Raw genomic sequence first — 20,511 nt, 5'->3', positions numbered from 1 at the left:
TAATTTATTCAGAAAGTTCAATATTGGTTGACTCACTATTAAGAAATAAAAAGACGGACATGACTGTGAAGCTAGTAATGTTTACTAAATTCTTTGGGGTCAATAGATTCTGCTTTTCATTTATAGTAAAGGCATGATTCATCTGCTCTGACTTAGCTGTCTAAAATTTATGTGTTCAAGTCAAAACTGTTCATCTCAGATGCCCTTTAAAGTAAGGAAATAAAGCAGACACATTCAGAGGACAATTCTTTTCATCTGACAATAGATATTTAAGAAAATTTGGAGGGCTATATCTTTGATGTTTTGCATTATGACTAGAGTCTATTATGACTGGATATCATAACATCATAATCTGGATATTTAACTTTAGATATCTAAAATGGAAGTCAGATAAATCTAAATCTCTTTAGATCTTATTGGAGATGTAAAAATACCTTGATGGTAGTTTTATACTCCATTATGTTCTCTTTGAAGTGCCTTCCTCAAGTTGGATTCAATGCCTTGAAGTTGTGGGTGTTGAAATGCTGTGTTCCTCAGTTCTTTCAGCACTTATATTACTAATCTGAAAAGGATTTTTAATGAATGTATTTTGAATTGCTACATACTTCATTCTGAAGTATCACAAGACTGAATGCATTGGATTTATGAAATTGCACAGAATTTGAGCTTGCATTTTGAAAAATAAATTTCAGATTTTATTGTGGAGAGAAGACAGTAAAATCCATGTAACATCTCAAAAGGTAGATAAAATCATAAACAGATTCTTTCTTTTTTTGAAACATTATGAAAAAAAAAAAAGGGGAAAAAAAAAGGAATCCTAAAATGAGATTTGTCTAGTAATGGTCATATCTATTACCCAAAACATTGTCCAAGATTGTTTTATTACAGACAATGAGTGTTTTCTTGTACTTACTCATTGCTTTCAATGGCTGAATTCATGGACAGGATGTTTTTTTTTCTTTTTTTTTCCAATTTAATTGTGAAAGGTGTTGAATTTTGACCATTTCTTGAAGAACATCTTTATAGTGTGCTGCAGAGATTACTCGGATAATGCCAGCTCTGCCAGTAAGCACATACAATGCCACACACTCTAATACTATGTACACGTATTGACTTAGGCCCAGACGCTATGCAACTCTTCTCTATAATAAGGCTGTGTCTTTCTTTCTCAAAGACTATGATGTCTCAGTTTCTGAACAGATAGCTCCCATGGCACTATTTTCTGCAATCCTACTGTAGATATGCTTAAGGATATTCACTGTGTGGTTATCAAAAAAGGTACAATAATGAGGTGTTACTTTGGTCATGATAGTGTGTTTTGTGTATTGTAACCACTGTGCTCAGCTGCTTGAGCAGTGGTGTTTGTCTTAGTAAGAACACTTACACAGGTAGCAGTTATTTATATGAGATGAGGCTTTTTATAATGAACTCCATGGGAAGATGAGCTGTTGTTAATCAAGAAAGAAAAATTTTGTACATCATTTAAGTGGGTTTCTGAAGTTCATTCTATGTTTAAGTCTTTTCTTGAATAGAGATACTGAAAATTGAGAATTCTCTTAAGGTAAAAGTATTAAACCAACAACACTCTGGAGTGAATGTTTAAACATTCTGGAGCATTGCTGATGAATAAGGGACTGGAAGAAAACTACTGCGTAATCAGAATTTTGTACCCAAGTCATGACAAAATCAATTAATTAAACTCTAATGGGTTGGACTGATATAAAAATGCTACATGTTATGGATTAATATAAGCAAATTATTCAGGAATCCAAGATGACAGTTGTTTCTATTTTTAATATTTCATGCCAGTAAGTAAACCAGTTCCTTTCTCTGTTATCAAACCAAGAACACCTGGAGTAATTAATTTTCTGAAACTAGTCAATGAAACCAGCTAATGCTGAGTACTCTCTTTTCAAGCAGGTTAAGTATTCTCGTGTGGACACTCACCCAAGACTTTGCATGAAGGTAAAGTAGTTTCTTTGTAAAAAAACTCTTTCCTGTCCTCTTTCTGAATTGGTATTATTGTTCAGGATTTTTTTTTTCTTTTTTTTTTTCTCGTAGCTCTGATGAATAGGAAGTAGAAATGAAGGAAATGTGAAAGATTAAATTAAAATGAGGTTCTTTGGAAGTGCAGCAGCAATGATCTGACAAATGTCAGATCATGCCCAGATTTTTCTATTTAAGAAAAGCAGTGAAAATGTTTTAGGTCATACACTCAAACTCTGAAGCATACATTAAAATTAATGTGGAAAATTTTCCATATTAAATATTTGATAATAAAAGTGATTGATTGAAATGCTGCATTTACTGGAGTGCTGTTTATTATTGGTGAGGAAAAAATGCCATATAAGACTAATGCTGGCACATTATTATGTCATTGTAGACTACTTTTAAGTCAACGGAACTATATGTTTCTGTAAAATTGAGCATGTGGGGATCTAATTTAAATCAAATGTTTGAAGATAGCATAGAGCAGAAAAGCTGTGAATTCATCTTTCTTTTCTGGAATGCAGTGATTATGTGTACTCGAATCTGTACCCACAGACTGAAATAAAAAAAAATCAGTTTTCCTAACTGATTTCTCTGGTTTCAGTTTACAACCAAGCAAGGCTCTTGGGTTAAATGTCCATTTGCTCATGGAGAATTTCCAGGTAAATATATATTTTTAGAATTACATAATATTAAATTGTGAATTGCTTTCTCCAGTAAGCAAGTTCTCTCTTCACTAATGTATTCACATCATTGAAGCCTGTAAATTATAGCAAACAGATATGACAGTTTGTTACTTCTGTATATAAACTTCCCAGTAGGTCCAGTGTTGATCAGTATGAAAGAGTAATTATTTTCCCCTATTGTTAGCTTGGAAGATGAGAACAGCTGCAGTTGCAGATCGAATACAAGTTTTCTTCACATCCCAAACCAAAGCACACTTCTCAGTGCTGGTGTGTAACAGGACACAGCTGGCCTCGTGTGAATCTGTTGGGATGCGCCATTCAGTCTCTGTGGTTTGTATACATTATTTCTTCAAATTCTGTAATACTTTTCAACGAATCTAACTGCATTTGTTTATTATTTCATTTATTGCTATGCAGCTTGAAAGTGTTATTAAGCACACGCATGTACTGATTGGAACAATTACTGGAACATTTTTAAAGCATGAAGTTCTAATTCTGATCTCACGCTGATGGAAAATATTAATAAAGAGGCTGAGGTCAAGTGAGTCATGTCAAAGAAAGTAACTACTATTGAGCAGAACCTTAGTATTGTTTTAACATCATTTTTGTGGTACAGTATTTGTATTATGAATATAGCAAATGCAACTGTTAGCTTTTCATATATGGTTCATCAATGTAGCTGACCTCACAGGTCTCACATCATTAAATTTAAGACTTGAGGCACAATTCCACAAAGGTCTTGAGCTACTCTAAATCTCATGGCTGCCAAAAGAAACCAACTTCAGCTCACAAAAAAAGGAAAGTTTTCAGACAATTTAACTTTTTCAGACAGCTGACTGGGACTGCGCAACAACTTCTGACTGCACAACTGGTTCTTACAGAAAAAAGGAGGGAGGGAAAGGATTGTGGGAGGAACTGCTTTTTCAGTCCTTGATCCTTTCAGCATGCGGCATGCACATAACAGGGGGCTGTTGACAAGAAGGCAACTTCTTAAGCAAGCAATTGACGTCTTAAACGAAAAGGGATGGACAGTGAAAGCTGAATTTATTTTCTAGTGAATCCGTTTAGATTTTTCATTACATCCCTTCTTCTGAATGTAGTAGAGCATTTGTTCCAAGCTGAGTTTTCCAACTCAAAGTCTTGTTACACAAGTTGAAGTTGAGTTTAAGCGAAACATTGTATCTCCTCCAAAAGATCTGAGAAATGAAGGTGTAGGTCTATCAAAAGTCACAGACTGACAGAATCACAGAATGTAAGGGATTGGAAGGGACCTCAAAAGATCATCTAGTCCAATCCTCCTGCTGGAGCAGGAGCATCTAGATTAGGTCACAGGGACCCACTGTCCAGGTGGGTTTTGAATGTCTCCAGAGAAGAAGACCCCACAACCTCTCTGGGCAGCCTCTTCCAGTGTTCTATTACCTTCATTATGAAGATTTTTCTTGTATTTATGTGGAACCTCTTCTGTTCCAGCTTGTACTCATTGCCTCTTGTCCTATCGTTGGATGTCACTGAGAAGAGTAAGAGAAGTCTGTCTTTATGGAGCAAGATATCCGGAGAAATGCTGTATTACTGGCAGAGATGGAGACCAGTGTAGCAGCAGTTGACAAACTACATGTGTAGTGAACACTTAACAGTGTAATTTCCCTTCAACTGGCTTATTTCAAATAAAATCTGTGGAATTTAGACTTTTGGTTTTAAATAATATGTGAATTGCAAAGTGAGAAGGCTAATGGTACAACACTGATAAGGCAGAGCCAGGTGTTTCACAGTGTCTATCATGAAGGGCTCTGGTACATTTAGAAATGCTTTTTTCTTCCTTCTGATGCAAGGCTGTGATTTCCTTTGTGTACTGTGACACAGTGGGAGCCCACATAAGTTACACACAGTTCCCGTACCACCACTGTGAGCAATATACACAAAGTTTTCATAATGACTTAGCTCTGTGTTCCCAGAAACTGATGTTCTTTCTAGTAATCCCAGTTTGGTTGTCTTGAGTAAGAACACATTCACCTAATTTACCCAAAATTATTTTAGGAGTTTGCCACACTAAAGAAAACAGTGTGGGATGCAAAGCTATTAGTGGACTAACTAAAATTATTTTGAGGACAAACTATAAACAATCAAATGCTAAGTGTCAGAACAGTCATTTAGGACAATTTTACCCTAAGGCTGAGCTTGTTCTTGGCATACAATATGATGGGAAACCCACAATAGCTGCAAAGAAAGGGTCATTCCTTCAACTCACGTACACGAGGGAAAAGAAGTGAAGATGCTTGGTGCTAACATGGTGTCAGCAGCCTTGGTGGGAGGGTGTCCTCCCTCATGGTACTTCACAAAGTACAGGAGCATTGGCATTCTTCCTATTCTGTCCAAACTGTGCTTGACAAAATTACCCTAGCTGCTTATGGTCATTGAGAACCAGGGATATCTCTGAAAATGTGTAACCTTCCATGATGAATGTGTACTTTTATATTTTTTACTTTATATATTAAATTTCCAACACAGTAAAACATGCAGTGTTACTGGCAAAGGAAGAAAAATGATGGAAAGACAATATTTTTTCATTGTTTCAGGATATGGAAAATAATATTTTTTTTTTGTCTTCCTTCCCTCCTTCCCTCCTTCTTTCCTTCCTTCTTTCCTTCCTTCCTTCCTTCCTTAGGGAGATTCTGTGTCAATCACGATGTCACGGGAAATGTGCGGGTCAACAATTTGCATTCAGGTACGTGTATTGATTTTGCCAGGTACTGTGTACAAAATAAACAAGACATAAAAAAGAAAATAAAAATAAAAGAAGGAAGCCAGCAGGCACCCTCCCAGCTTCCTCCTCCTAGCCAGATCTGATTGCTGTGCAAATGGAGTTGGCAAAGAGCATTATTTATAGCTTGAAGTGCTGCCACCACCTCTTGTTGAGATGATATTAATTAACAGAGAAGTTGCTGTCAGCGATCCTGCTGCTTTCTAAGTGGCAGATAAACGGATATCAACAGGAAATTGTTAAGCCTGTTTCTGTATGTTCCTTTGTTTCTAATAAAAGGTTAGTTAAGAGATCCAAGTAAATCGTAGATGAATCTTTGAAACCTTGACATTAGCTGAAAAAGGTTAGACATATAGCTAATAGCACAGTAAGTACATAGTCTGCTAGAATTAGTGCTCCTGAAAGCACAGTAGAACCAAATTACTGACTGTTTTACACACTAATTCTGTAGCTGAGCTTCATTAAGGCAACATTAATAGAAAATGAATATGAAGCTGATTGGTTTTCTCCTCTCTGGAGTTAAAAGTTTTCAACTTGGTGTATCTTGAGTCTCTTGAGTTCTTGAGTTGATGTTTTCCTGTATAAATTGTCTGCTGTGTAAATAAGATAACATCTTTCAGAATATAACTCTCCAAACAAGAAAAACTGTTTAACATTTAGAAACCTAAATTTAAAAATTAAAAATGATAGTGATTTCAGTGGACTAAAGTCTCCATGTACATTTCTTTAAAATAGAATAAAAATGTACTCAGTTGAGTAGACTAATAAAGCAGTATTTTATTATTGATGTCAACAGAACTGTTTAGTAACAGTACTGCTGAAAGGGGAATAAGACTCTGTTCTTTCTTTTACAAGGGCTGGAGGACAGATGTAGATTATTCAGTTCCACTGCAGATCTGTGATATCCACTGTGGTAAGTACCTATGATGACAAAAGAAGAAACTTGATTGAATGGAAGAGAGCATCTCAGGTGAAGGATGCTTTCATTGGGAAATGAAGATGGGATTCATCTGACTGAATGTGGATGTCTACATGTGAGCTAGATATACTCAATTTTCTTTATAGACAATGGACTCCTATCTAAACCAGCTTTTAATTAGCTACTGTAAGGGCAACTTGTGTGGCTGTTTTCTCCGCTCCGTGGGTGAATTTACCAGCCTATGCCAAATGCTGCACACCACACCTACATTTGCCTTGCTCTTGGTAGATGAAGTAACTAGTTTAAAACAATCCTTGGCAAGTAGGCACGCACTTCTGTCATTGTAGTGATTGCAGCATAGCCCTACTGTTAATTCTCCAGCTCTGCAAATGGAACAGCAGGAGTTTCCTCCACTGAAGAATTACTGTGAGGATTGTATTATGAGTTCAAGCACACTCACATATGCTCTTGAAGTCAGAATATTCTGAAATCTCCAACCCCTGATGGTAAGGCACTGTAAAATCTAATGAATTTGAAGTAAATAACCCTCTAAGGTTTACGGTGAAGAACACAGGGTTAGGTATAGTAGAACTGAAAAGTCTAAAAAGGAGTTGAGCTGAGAGAAAGCTCAATCTGAGCACTTCAAGAAAAAAAACCTCCCCAAACCCACGCAAACACTGTCCCTCCCAGTTCATTATAAACATAGCAATTCTTGTGAAAGATTTGCTCTGTGTACTGTTAACCGTAGCTTCAGATTTGGAAGCCTGATACTCGACACTTAAATTTGCAATCCAACTGCAGTTCTCTGTGCAAGCACTGACATAATGCTTGTTCAGTTTTCTTCTGCACTTAAAAACTCACGACAAGTCCACTCAAGGTGAATCAGTTAATTTCTGAATGTTGTAATTCATTCAGTCTTGATACATTCTCCTTATTCATAGTTTCCATTTAACAAATGTGAAAGATATGAAAAAAGCATCAAAAATAACAATAGGTTCCAGGGATGACAGTCAGGGAATTCCTCTCTGCCTTCTAATAGAGAGAATGGACCTATTTATTAAATGAAAATGGTGGAACACTGAAAACCAAGTAAAGAATTTTCTGGACATGTTGTTTGATTAAAATGTGGAATTTGTTATCATAATTTCTGTTCTGATCAAGAATTTCTGGAGATTCAGAATTAAAAAAAAAAATAAAAAAGATAAGCTGTGCATTTCCAGGATTTCCAAGTTTTAATATGTGAATGCTACATTTATTGTATGAAGCATAAATAGGATATGATTCATGGCTTCTGCCAAACTCCATATTTTGGGGTAATGCTGTCCACATTAGCAAGTGGATGATTCCACCTTTGCTATCTTGCTAGAAGGAGATTGCTGAAACTTCCTTGTGCTCTCAATGTATCATCAGGAGAAATCAATTGCCTGTTTTGTCGTGTGTCAGATTTTGAATGTAACAGCATTCCTACTAAGAATTTTGAATTCTCAAGTGCTTATTTTCTAAAATTAAGACATCTTTTCAAGTATGAGCTTTCCAAAATCAAGAGATATGAAAGTTCCTTAAAGATAACCTCATCTAGGGTGATAATTCTTACACTGGGATGCTATTTGTCCTTGAACCTAATATGTTAAGAGAAAGAAAGGAATATTAAATGTAGAATTTGTCCATAATTTGTGGCAATTAAATTCTACTAAATGTGAAATGATTGAGAAACAATCTTATAAAAGTATAGTGAAAATATCTACTGTATACATCTTTGTGAAATAGAAACTTACATCATTACTACATTTTATTAAAGATTGCATGCAGTGTCAGTATGCCCAAAAGAGCAGTGATGTTATTGACATGCGTTTTACTTCTCAAAGGCAAAACCTAAAGGAAAAAGTTGCTTCCCTTTTCAGTTTTATTATTCCTTTGCCCTCTTCTCTGAATTACATTAGAAGCAAAATATTCTAAAACATTATTTCACCTATTTAAGAAGAAATATATCTATTCCAAATGAAAAAATAACTGGAATCAGTTAATTTAAAAAAAAAGGTATGAACTGTAATGAAAACAAAATGACACTTTACATTTTAATTTGTTCCTTCAGGTTTTCGTGGACAGACATATGGTAATGAAAACCCTGCGAAGGCCATGACACACAGGTATTCAGCCATTCTCTTAAATGCACTGTTAAAAAATTTTAAGAGTTGGCAGATTTATTAATTCTGAAAACATCATTACTGTTTCTAAGGAACAGAAACAAGTGATAAGACAATAAGAGTGATATTTTTACTTGCTGGCAGGAATGTCTCTCCCCTTTCCTTGTCCCCACTGTTGGCACCTCTTACTCCGTTGTTCTTGCTCTCAGCAGTCTGGCCTGAGAGGTAAGCTGCTAGAGAGACAAAAAACCAAAATGTGATAAAACTACCATTCAGCCTTCAAGAGCCCTGGAACAATCAGATTTACTGAGCATGGCTTTCATATTATTAGCACCTGTCTTCTGCTTTTCCTCTGGCATTTGCAAGGGAATCACAATACCCTGTTCTCTCACTTTTTGGATGTATCTGCTCAGCTGTTCCAGTCTTTCTTTTCTTACCCACATCCATTGCAAAATACTTATTCCTAGGCTGTAAAGGAGTCAGTAATTAATGGAGTCAATGGATGTATGATTTTGTAAGATCCCGAGCTTCTCAAAAAGCTCTTTCTTTAAGGATGCCCTTTTGGAGGCAGCCTGGGTGGGAGCAACCTAGAACACAAGAAAGAAAAGAAGTATTCTGAAAAGTCATTGTTCAAAGAAGTTTAAAATATGCAGCCTTTCCAAAGTTAGACAAGTCATGTTGAAAAGCTGCCACCATCTTTGGGGTAGTCTTTGCTTTGCTAGGTGATAACACTAAGAACAAAGTATCTCATTTTTGTGCATTTGTTCAAAATGACTGTGTGGTTTGGGCAGTCAAGTCCTCACGCTATAGGTAAATCACTACATTTATTGCTAACTCCAACTATGTAAGAATGCAATGAACTCTTTCTCAGTGCAAAGAAATAAATATCTTTCTTTTTCTGTTTCTCCCCTAGAATGAAGAGCGTGCATTCCTTGCATTGAATTAAACAACACATTTTCAATGTCCTCAGAGGCTTATTAATATCCAGTTGTACTTTGGTATAACTTGCAAACTTGGCATCTCACATCTTAATAAATTCTCCTAATTCTGTGGGATTTTTCTCATGTGAAGAATTCAGCAAGTTAGACCTACTTTAATGTCCAAAAGAAGCTGAATTATGATTCCTCATTTCACAGTATTTCAAAACAAAGCACATCTTAGGTCATGTAGTTAGAGAATCAGGTTCATGTTTTCCTTCTAAATTAATATTTTATATATAATGTGCTTTAAATGAATAATTTCACAGTACCTATAGAACAAGAATTTCAGAAGTTCTTATTTGCAACTTTCCTTTTTAAACCATAAGAAAAAGTTTTTGGGAAATGAAGAAAGGAATTTTTCTCATCTTTTTACAATATCCTTCTTTGTTTTCTGATGCCATTCTGACGACCTCATTGTGACGGACCATATTCCTTAAGCATATCTAATAACTGATTTCTGTGTTTACATTTGCCTTTGACTTGGAAATAACTCCTATTTATCAGAGGAGGTCTTCAGTTTGAAAGTTACTTAAAACTGTCATGTGAAAATCCAGCCTAGAAGGAAACAGTTAAGTGGAAATAACTGAAGTATTTTTTTTCCATTATATCAGTATTTATTCATCACATTTGAGAATAATATTACACTTTGTACTGATTATCAAACATTTGGCCTTCGTTTCAAGGAACACTCCTGTCAAACATCCTTACTTCCTGTTGTGTAAAAAGGAAATAAAGTCAATTGAAAGTTTATTAATAACAAATCCTGAAACCATGTAGAGTTGCTCATGTAAGATCAAAAAAATGGGAGGGGAGTGAGGGTGTGGAACAAGAAGTTGATCAATAAAAAATATTTTCCATCTGAATGTGTTTTTTGTTTAGTGATTTTCAGAGAAGAATTTACAGAGTATAAATATGGGATAAGAGTCATATCTGCTATATTGAAACAAGGTTTCTGATGGGCTCTCGAGAGGACAAACACTGCCTGGCTCCTTTGGTATTAAAACTTCACTGTGTAGAGCACACATCTACTAGATATATTCCTATTCTGTGCAGTGCTATGGCTCCATAAGCAGATGTGGGAAGGCAGCCCTTGTGCAGCATTTATTTACTTACTTTGACTGTGAAATAGCAGCACCAATCTATTCAGATATCTGCTTTTCCTTTAATACCCTCCAGACTGCAGCCAGAAACAACCTGTTCAACTGAGGGAACATTAACATTACTCTTCAGGGGAAAAGCCTTTTCTGTCTGAAAGGCTGATTTGTACTGCTTTTTATTGCATCTAAGTCTTAAGATGAACTTTTTGCCTCCGTTCTCAGACTGAAAATGAATTCAGATTACTGTGGTGTGGTAGGACCCAAAAATCAAAGTGTAGCTAAGAAAAAACCACCTCCAATGACAAGTCATATAAGGTCCTGAAGCAACAGTATCTGCACTGGAGGTTGCTGGATGCTTTCAATTGCAAAATCCTATTTTGGCTGCACAAGTGCTAAAATTGTTGGGTAAATCTTTTCTTGGTGAAGGTAGCAGACATAGCACTTAAATGAAATGTCTGAAGTTTAACTGTTCATACAAAGGTAGTAATCTAGACTCCACTGTGGCCACTGCAGTGATAAGTACTTCTCAAGTGTATTTTGTTCTGACTAGACACTGATGTTAGAGGTAGTCTAGACAGCTCAGCCTAAATGCTTACCTTTAAGACATTCTTGACTATAGCAATGTTTGCAAATAATCCCTAATTGTATTTCTGTACTTTGTCTCAGATCTGTTTGTATTTGTATAGCAAATTAATGAAAATTGATTCTGATTGACTCATGAGCTGAACCTTAAGAATCCTGTTTATAATACAACATTTCAGGTAACCCTTGTCTCTTCTGATCACAGAATTCTTGCTCTGTCTGAGAGTAGTTCTTCCTGCTCCTTCAAATTGGAATGCCCTGGAAGAGAGTTCCATGTGGTGCTTTTTCTTGAGAAGTTAGAGTTCTGCATCACTCAGCTAACAGACACTAGTGTACTTGTGACAATATAGCCACAGATATATATGTATCTATATGTATTTTTTTTTCCATGAGGCATTTTAAACATTGGTAGGGAAAGAATCAGGTATAAAAAAAAATTCTAGCACTAAATGTATTCATTTCACTCTGCTGAACACTGAAATGTTTTCACTTTCTCACCCAGACTGTGCAATAGTTTTGCAATATTGACCAATGCACAGTACTGCAACAGCAGTCAAATCCAAAAATCCCATGTGTGATTGCTTATAGACTTGGCTAATAATATGGTGCTTTCATTTTTTTTTTTAATTGAAGGAAATACCTTTCTTGCTGATAATTGACTCAGTTGGATCACCCTGTCTTGAGACAACTCACAGTTACTTGTTTTCCATTTCATATGGATATCTTTTATTTGCAGTCGTGGATACATCTCGTTGATTACAAGCTACAGTTGAATTGCATGTACAAATTGCCACATCATAGTGAGAAGCTGTGTGTTTTGCTAAGCCATAGTAAATAGTAACAGCCACAGCAGATCCAGTCCAATGCTCTGTAGGTTGTTTTCCTGAGCCATCTCTTTTCTGGCCTGCTAGTAAACTGATGAAAATTGCTTTAGAGAAATAAATGGGAAAGGATATAATCACTGCTCTGTAAAGTCTAGAAGACTTACTTATTCCTCTCGCCAGGGAAGTCCTTTAAAGCAAAACGTAAGATTGTTGTATTTAGTGTAGTACTGGAACACATCCTTTAGCAGTGGTGGGAGCAATTACTCCCTTCCTTCTTTTGATTTTCTACTGTAACTACATTTTCTGTTGACATAAATACTTTTCTCATGAATTTTGAAATGGAAAGTATAGACTTGCAGTCAGATAATCAACTCAAAAATCTTTACCAGACTTTTATAAGACCTCTATTACAACATAAAGATACCCCTCACTTCAGAATGGATAACTGCTGCCATCGAACAAGCCTGATGGACTAGTTTCACAAAAATAAGGTCAAATATCCCACTGCTTTTATGGTTTTGTTGCTTTCTCTCTTTTTGTTTTTAAAACTGTTTTTTAAATTAAAAAAAAAAAAAGTTTTGTTACTTATATACATTAGCTACATTATCTATTTTATATGCAGGCCAAGACAATTCCTCTTCGCTCCATGCGTCCCAGGCAAGCCAAAAGGTTGGACCCATGTCCTAATATACACTGATACCATAAAACCAGAATGGTTTCTCTATTGGAAACCAGAAGATCATTTATTTATAGCACATCTTTAAACAGATGGATTTTGTACAGTATGTTTCTTGCCATTAATTACATCCTGACTAAGGAAACCTAGAACATTCATTAGTCCATTCTCTTTTTAAGCTGTGTCTTGGATTGTGGTCATGTTCCTTATTGCTGTCTGCACATCAGTGCAGTACAGTTTTGGATCTTTCCATACTGTAGCTAATACACTAAAAAATCTCTCACCTTTGAGACAATAACCCATATTCATATATATTTCTTAGCTTTTAATATATGCTAAAGTTGCTGAAATTCCTCTGCAGAGGTTTCCCAGCCTTGCCCTCACAGATTGTGTACTTTCTGAAGTTGGGTTTGAGCTTAGACAATAGTTGTAGCACAAGAGGTTCCTTAACAGGATTCATCTGGAGAAGAAAGAATGAAAAGCAAAAGAAGGCCAGAAATATGGTGACTAACTATAAGATGGGAAGAATGTGCTTTGAGCATGGGCAAAGGTAGAAAGGAACATTCATCAGGAAACCATGTATATGCAGGTGGAAGCTCATAAACGTTGAAGAGTGAAGTGGACATGTGAAAGCAAAGGCAGGGAGGAGGAGAGATGAGGTGGGAAAGATGTACCAGGGAGGTCAAAGACTGAGTCAGGAGAGGAGAAGGGAAAATTAAGCCAGGTGCGATTCACGGTTCTGGGTTAGAGCTACTTCTAACTAAGAAGCTCCAGGAAAAATGGGAATGCAATGGGACATGAACCACATGTGCCCTGCTCTGCATCCAGTACATGCACTGGCCTTACCTGGTTGCTCCTCACCTTTCCTGCTGCCTTATGCTGTCTTGTCTCTTCCTTTATGAAGCACAAGATCATGGTGAACAGCAGGTGATAAGTCCCAGAACATCCATATCTGGAAGAATTCCCTTCAGTACTCCTGGGGGCTTATCTGCAGGGCTTCAGAATTTGTCAGGTCCTCAGCAAGACATCTTACACCTCAGCTCCTAAATGTAGGGCTTAATTTAATAGAGGTGGCATGGAGATAGTCTATTATCTTTTTCTTATTCAATAATAACAGCTTGTAGAATGGGGAGAGAAAGCAAGAGTAATTCAAAGGTAATTCAAAGTAGTGGAGAAACAATTACACAACAGCACAATAGCTGTAGGTTTTTTATAGCCTTTTGGAAACTGTTTTCCCCTTTACATGTTTTAGCATTTAATAAGGCTGTTTTTTTTTTCTTTTTTCTTCTTTCTTCTTTCTTTTTTTTCTTCTTTTCAGAAGCAGAATTTTCACCTTCTTTAGTTACTTAGTATTATCATGAATATCTTCTCTTGCAAAACTGGACATTCAGGGTGGTCATGTTCCTCTTCAGCGGTTCTTCTTCTGATCGCTGTTCACATTTTTTGCCAAATCCAGAGTCTCTATCCACCTCTATGTTTCTATTCATTGATTTTTTATTTTTTTTTATTTTTTTTTTTTTTAAATCTGCAAGACCCTGGCCAGCTGACTGCCTTTATATTGCACTGTTGTCAGTTCCATCTGGAAAATACCAAAAGTGATAACAAACCTTAAATATTCTGCCAGTTGTACTGGTGTGTCTTTTCATCTATCCAGTTTCTTATCTATGCCTTATCCAGCTTAAACAAATCTTACAACCATGAGTGTCTGAATATCTTGGAGTATTTTTAGATCATGCAAGGTTTTCTACAAACAGCCAGTAGGAAGTTTCATAAGCTACTTTCCACAAGGAAGAGCTGCAGCATGGCTTCCCAGTGTCATGGTTTTGTGATTTTTTTGATTTTCTGTATTCCACATCACAACATCATGTAGTGCATGAGTAGTAATCCAGTTCCACGGACTGACAACTTTCTAGATACCCGGCTCTCAGAAGAGAAGAACTACATATCCCAGGGGAACTTTCATGTGTGAGGTGAATGTGATAAATCATGGAAGAAAGTCACGGAATCTTGCTCTCTCTCCCTCTCTCATTGCTGCCTGGCAGAGGGTGTGGGTGTGCTTCCGAGCTGTGTGCCTTCAGTTCAAAGTAGGCTTTTCAGTTTTAGAAAACTCTCTCTCCTATTTTATTTGATTTATTAGTCTCAATTTCAATTAGATTGCATTATATTGTGTTATTTTGCATTCTATGATATTCTTGATATCATAGAAAAATAAGTTTTCCTCCTTAGATCATTGCCACTGTTCTGTTTTTCTTCCTTGAGCCCAGCTCCCATCTCCCTACTCCTTTTCCCTTCTCCTTCCCATTTTTGGGGACTGGGAGTCCCATGGGACTACCGCCCCCCTGTCATGGGCATAGATAGATCTAGTTAACTCCGTGACACGCAGTCTGTCCATATCTACTGAAGTCAAATCCAAACAACGTTTTCCTTCTACTTGACTTTATGTCCTTCAGCTGTTACTGCAAAACCTTCTTATTACATTACTTTTCAATTTTGTTTGCTAGTTCTCATTCCTGGTTGCTGCTCCATTGCATGCTCCATCTGGGCTCCATATGAAAATCAGCTCACAAGTTCTAGCACTGGATACTTTGGGATTTAGTCCTTTGTGGAGTGCCCAGAGTCTGACAAAGACCAGGTGCAAATCAAGCATGCATGCTTTCACAGCTAAAGCCTATATTTGTTCCTCACCAATAAGAAAAGCTAAGAATTGTCTAACTTTTTTTTCCTGTGAGCACAGTTCCTGGAGCTCAGAGTGAGAGCTTTATTTCTCTGTTTTTCTTTTGTCTAGAAATGATATTGAAGATCTATAAATTATTAATCAGTCTTTCTCTTTTTCTCTTGTCCTTCTGTTTCATCCATTTGTAGAGCTAGGAACTTGTCTTTTCTCTCCATATAAAATCCTCTAGATATTTTCCTGTGAGGTGGAATGTCTGTGAGGAGGCAGGGCTTTCAATTCCAGCCAGCTGGACCTAACTTAAAGGGATACTTTGCAGAGACAAACACCAACAGGACGCTGAAGTAAATGCATTCCAGTTGCAACAACGTTCTTATCAGGAACTTAGAAATGATAGAGGGATAACTATCTGGAAACTGGCTCTTAAAAGGCATTATGAAAGAACCCACAATTTTGGGGGAATGCAAACATCTTTGCTTTTTTTTTTAACTTATCTAAGAAAAAAAAACTGTAGTCCCTATGGTGAAACTTCGTTGTTACAGTTTACTTCAGGGTTCTGATCATCTGCATTACATTCATTTTAGTTTTCTCCAAGACTTTCATTTATAGCAAAACAACTTTTCCCATCTGAGACAAAGCTCGAGTACACCTTTGGCTCAAGGGTGTTTTCCTTCCCCTCAAGAGGTGTAGATATAGTCAGTCTATAGAGCTCTGGAGTGCTCTATATACCACCTACTCTGAACAAACTGAATATCAGACTAAGATTTACTCCATTGCAAAAATGAAAAAGATAGTGTAAATGTATTTGAAAGAGCTGTTTATTGCTCGTCGTTATCTCCTTTGTATAGACACATTGGGTATCATGAGAAACAGTTGCCACTGTGTCGCTGCTGAAGATGAGAGGGGACATTGAGATTCCAGAATGGGTGCTGTATTCCAACGTAGCACAGCTCTGTCATCATTAGAAGGGAAATCCAGTCACTGTGTTTGAAGAATATAAGCTACCATTTATATTTCTGGTTATTTCTAAGACTCAGATGCTACAGATTTGTTTGATATAGATCCTTACTAGGTTTAATTATCTTTCACTGTTAAATAACCCCAAACTAGATGATCTTGTAGGTTCTTTCCAACCTTGTGATTCTACGATTCTATGATACTGCTCACAGAAAAGGAGAACTTTTGCATCGGGTCTTTCCTGGACATAAATAAGAAATAGCACTTCTTTATCTGTACCTTAAGGTTTGTATAGAAACTTCTTTTCAATTTAATAGGCCATTTTAATGAATTCTGAAAAACTCCAGTAAAATGAAAAGGGCCCTTAAGCAATGTCCATTGTAATATAGTTCACAAGCACAATTCTCATCCCTAATCTATCAGTTGCGAATTATTGTGAAGCTTGTGTGTGTGCATGTATGTGCACGTGTGTGAGTGTGAGACAAAGGGAGAGAATTATGTTCACTGGGAGAAACTGTCTGGTGACTTAACCGCACTGTGAACCACTGCTTACAGCAACAGTTGCTGGGCCTGCCAGAAACGATAGCATTCACTACTTCCTTAGTATTGTCATGAAGAAAACAGCCTTGGTTCAACTCACAAAAGTATGCCTCTGATCTGTAAGTCATCTGTAGTAATTACTAATAAACCTCAGTGAAGTATGGATTCCATTTGTCTTTTGTGGCATTTTTTCTTTTGCTTGGCAATATATGCACAATACTGGTTTTGTTTCCCTGAAGAACAAAAATTCTTAATTCTCCAAAGTTGTGCAGTGATTCATTCCCAGGTAGGTGGAAAGCAGTGCATTTTGAGACTATGAAACACATGGAATATCTTCTCAAATGTGAGTAATTGTAGGTTTTGTCCAGGAGGTAAAAAATATATATATATAGTAACTAAGTATGAGAAATCAAAGACTTTTGCTCAGTAAATAAGCTTTGGTGGGCACTGTATTCAGACTTTATGAGCTTCCATGTTTTTGCTGGCATCCTTTCTGGGTTTACCTAAATGTTCGACTTTAGTTCCCCATTGATTTAAGTCAGGGTAGCATGCATACTGACTTTTTGTGGGGGTCACTTACTTTGTTGCAGTTGCCAAAACTGTGTCCTGTGATTAATCTGTTCCTCCTTCAACCATGTTGTATCATTTGATGAGACTAGTACCTTCCCTTTTGCCATCTCCAAATCAAATTAATCCGGTGGAAGAATTGTTACACTGGAGGTAGAGGCACATATTCCCTTTTTGCCATACAACACTTCATCTACTCTCCTGTTCTGGGAGCCCATGAATAGATGGCATCTGGGAATATGAGGTTTAGAATCACAGAATCATAGAATCACCAATGCTGGAAAAGACCTCCAAGATCATCTACTCCAACTCTCCACACACCACCAATATTTCCCACTAAACCATATCCCTTAGTACAACATCTAAATGCTTCTTGAACACTTCCAGGGACAGTGACTCCACCACTTCCCTGGGTAGCCTGCTCCAGTGCCTGACCACTCTTTTGGGGAAGTATTTCCTAACGTCTAACCTGAATCTCCACTGGTGCAACTTGAGGCCATTCCCTCTTGTCCTATCACTAGTTAATACTAGTTCACAAAATTTGAAGGGGAAATAGATAACTATTGGAACTCACTGTGTATTAGACAATATAACATAAATTACTTGTAATATCTCCCTGCAAGATAGATAGCTTTGGAAAAGGTTGCAGCCCACTCATTATGGATTATTATCATTTTTTTTCCACAAATCTACTGAGTTAGTAAGCCAGAACAGAATTCTGTAAGTAGCTAAGGTTTCATAGTACAGGTAGTGATTGTGGTTGGTATTGGGTATTGATGAAGTTTTTTGTAGTCGCTAAGCTTTTTTTTTTTTTTTTTTACTCCCCACACGTATAACTTTATTTATCAGCATTCAGTGTCACCTACCAATTTCTTATAAGCTGTTCACTGCTGTGAAACCCATTTACAGTTTGTCATATTTGGCTTGAATATCTTATGGTGATCATCATGTGGTTTATATCAGTACCTTGACCATTTATGAACCTGTTGAACAACTGAGAAACTAACAAAACACCAACATTTCTCTAAAGCAGTAAAAATTTACATCACTATTCCTTCTTAAGCTGTTGGATATCTTTTACATGCCCTTTATATGATTCTGATCGTCTTCTTCTTTTTTTTTTTATTAGTAGAAAATATCAGAAGATATCTCTGTCTCTAGCTAAATTGCTTAATAACCCAGTAAGGGCCAAAAATGAAAACCATGGAATGGAATTGCACTGACTTGCAATTGGCCATGGAGTGCTCAAAAGGGAAGTATCTCCTGGTATTTATTTCTTAATTTATGCATATTACTGTTTGCTTTGGATTAGTCATTCTCTTTCACCTATTCAGCTATGAATTTTATGAAGTGTTTCTTAACAGCTTATTAAATTTAACGTTTATTTGATTGATTGTGAAAAACAAAACATAGCATTCAACTGTAATGACTGGTTAGGGAAGGAGAATACCTATTGGATGTAGTAATTTTGCTGATAGGGGAAATTTCAATCTATGTTGAAATGTACTTCACTAATCACACAGTTCTTCCAAAACTGCCTAGCAAAATTTTCCAGGTCATCTAGTTATTCAGTTGTTCCTCTCTTCCTTCTTTGTCATCCTTCATTGCCATCCTTCCTTCGTTGCCATCCTTCCTTCTGATTTTTGAGACAAGCTGTGTAGAAAACTTTTTCTAGACACCATTTGTCTGTGTGTTTTCACGGCCTTGTAGGTAGGACTGCTCAGCAGCAAATTAACCTCTTAAAAGTGGCAAAGAAAAGAAGAAACAGAGACCAATGCTCTCCTGGTGTACTTGTGTATTGAAGGTTATAGTATAACAGGAGATAACTTGTTTCATAGGACGTACAGCTAGGTGATAATGGCTAATGCTGTGTATGTTTGAGCTGTGGTAGCTGACCTCATCTACAACTTGACTTTTTGTGTTGTCCTGTCTCCAGACTGGGAATTACACAAAATACCCTTTTGGTTCTGGAAGAAAATTAGAGGAAGAAGAACTCCCATCCATCTATGCAATAATGAATATAAAGTAGGAACTTGAGGTACAGTGAGAAGAACTATCAAGGCTGGAATTTCCCCCTGGGAAAATGATAAGAGTTAATTCAAATTTTTTATGGCCAGCACCTCAACACTGATGTCTCTTGTCGTGCATCTCAGTAACTCATAGAAGGAACAGGAGCTTTCAGTCAGGGCCAAAAAGCTGGTTCCTAAATAGATGGCTGTGCTGTGGTACCTGTAAGTGCAAAATTGCGGCTTTGGTGGGAGTGACCCTTTGGCAGTTGGGGAGTACAATGTTTTTGCTGTGTATACTGAAAACAGACTGCAAAACCTGGGGTCTGAGCCAGCTTGCAGACTGAGAGAACCTACTGTGCAAAAAGAATTCGTCTCTGAAGCATTTATTTGGAAAAAAAGATAGATAATTGGTACATAAAATGTTCTATCTTCCTGTTTTAACATGTATTTCATAAAAAGCAAACACATATGCATGTGATGTCATTTAACACAAGGCACAGGAAGGAAGCCCAGGTGAGGCACTCTTTGGGCTGTTGCTCCTAGAGGAGAACTTGTTCATCACAATGTGGAGGGATTACTTTGGAGGTGACTTTCTTGCTGTTTCATTGCAAAAGAAATATGGTTTTGTGAAAGCAGATGAAAGTCAGTTACAGATTAAACAATTATACTGTAGTGGGTCATATTATTTTTTAGTGGTGGTTTGCTGTAATGGCTGCAGGACATGGCTGCATTTTCCATATATGTGGCTCCTCTGTTTCCACAGTCACTCCACATATAGCTTTCAGAAGGAAAAATGAGCACATGGTGTTGAATCATCATATAAGTTTTGGCATAACTTTAGATCCACAGTTCCCTGATATTTTTCTGCAAAGATATCAAAGAAAACCTGTCAGATCTCCGTTTTGTTTGTTTGTTTTTTCTTCCTCTCTCTTCAAACATTCACTTCCCACCCACTTCTGTCTACTGTAGATCATCCTCAGCAGTTCTCTTTTTATGATGCTTCAGTTTCAGTTCTAGGATTCCCAAAGCATTCTCCCAGTCTGAACACGAAATCGCATTCAGAATAGCACTGCTGTTTACTTCATAGTTTTGTGGTATAGCAGTGACAGATG

General features: G+C 36.8%; 1 protein-coding gene across 2 annotated transcripts in view; it reads left to right on the top strand.

Annotated features, from left to right (window-relative positions):
- IL17REL (interleukin 17 receptor E like) overlaps positions 1–10,306 on the top strand; it is a 42,776-nt gene extending 32,470 nt beyond the window's left edge. Inside the window, exons 11-17 of one of the 2 annotated variants that reach the window (XM_010729093.4) lie at positions 1,921–1,965; positions 2,594–2,651; positions 2,860–3,005; positions 5,338–5,397; positions 6,289–6,346; positions 8,445–8,499; positions 9,410–10,306. In XM_010729093.4, coding sequence (XP_010727395.2) covers positions 1,921–1,965; positions 2,594–2,651; positions 2,860–3,005; positions 5,338–5,397; positions 6,289–6,346; positions 8,445–8,499; positions 9,410–9,437 — 450 coding nt within the window. In that variant the 3' untranslated portion in view covers positions 9,438–10,306. Of the gene's footprint in view, positions 1–1,917; positions 1,966–2,593; positions 2,652–2,859; positions 3,006–5,337; positions 5,398–6,288; positions 6,347–8,444; positions 8,500–9,409 lie in introns of both variants that reach the window. The other variant, XM_010729086.4, reaches the window with a different exon arrangement.
- Positions 10,307–20,511: the final 10,205 nt, after the last annotated feature.

Source organism: Meleagris gallopavo, chromosome 1, assembly GCF_905368555.1.
Source record: "Meleagris gallopavo chromosome 1, MGAL_WU_HG_1.1, whole genome shotgun sequence".
Lineage (NCBI taxonomy): Eukaryota > Metazoa > Chordata > Aves > Galliformes > Phasianidae > Meleagris > Meleagris gallopavo.
The sequence above is the reverse complement of the archived record's forward strand: the minus strand, read 5'-3'. Positions and strand labels throughout refer to the sequence as shown.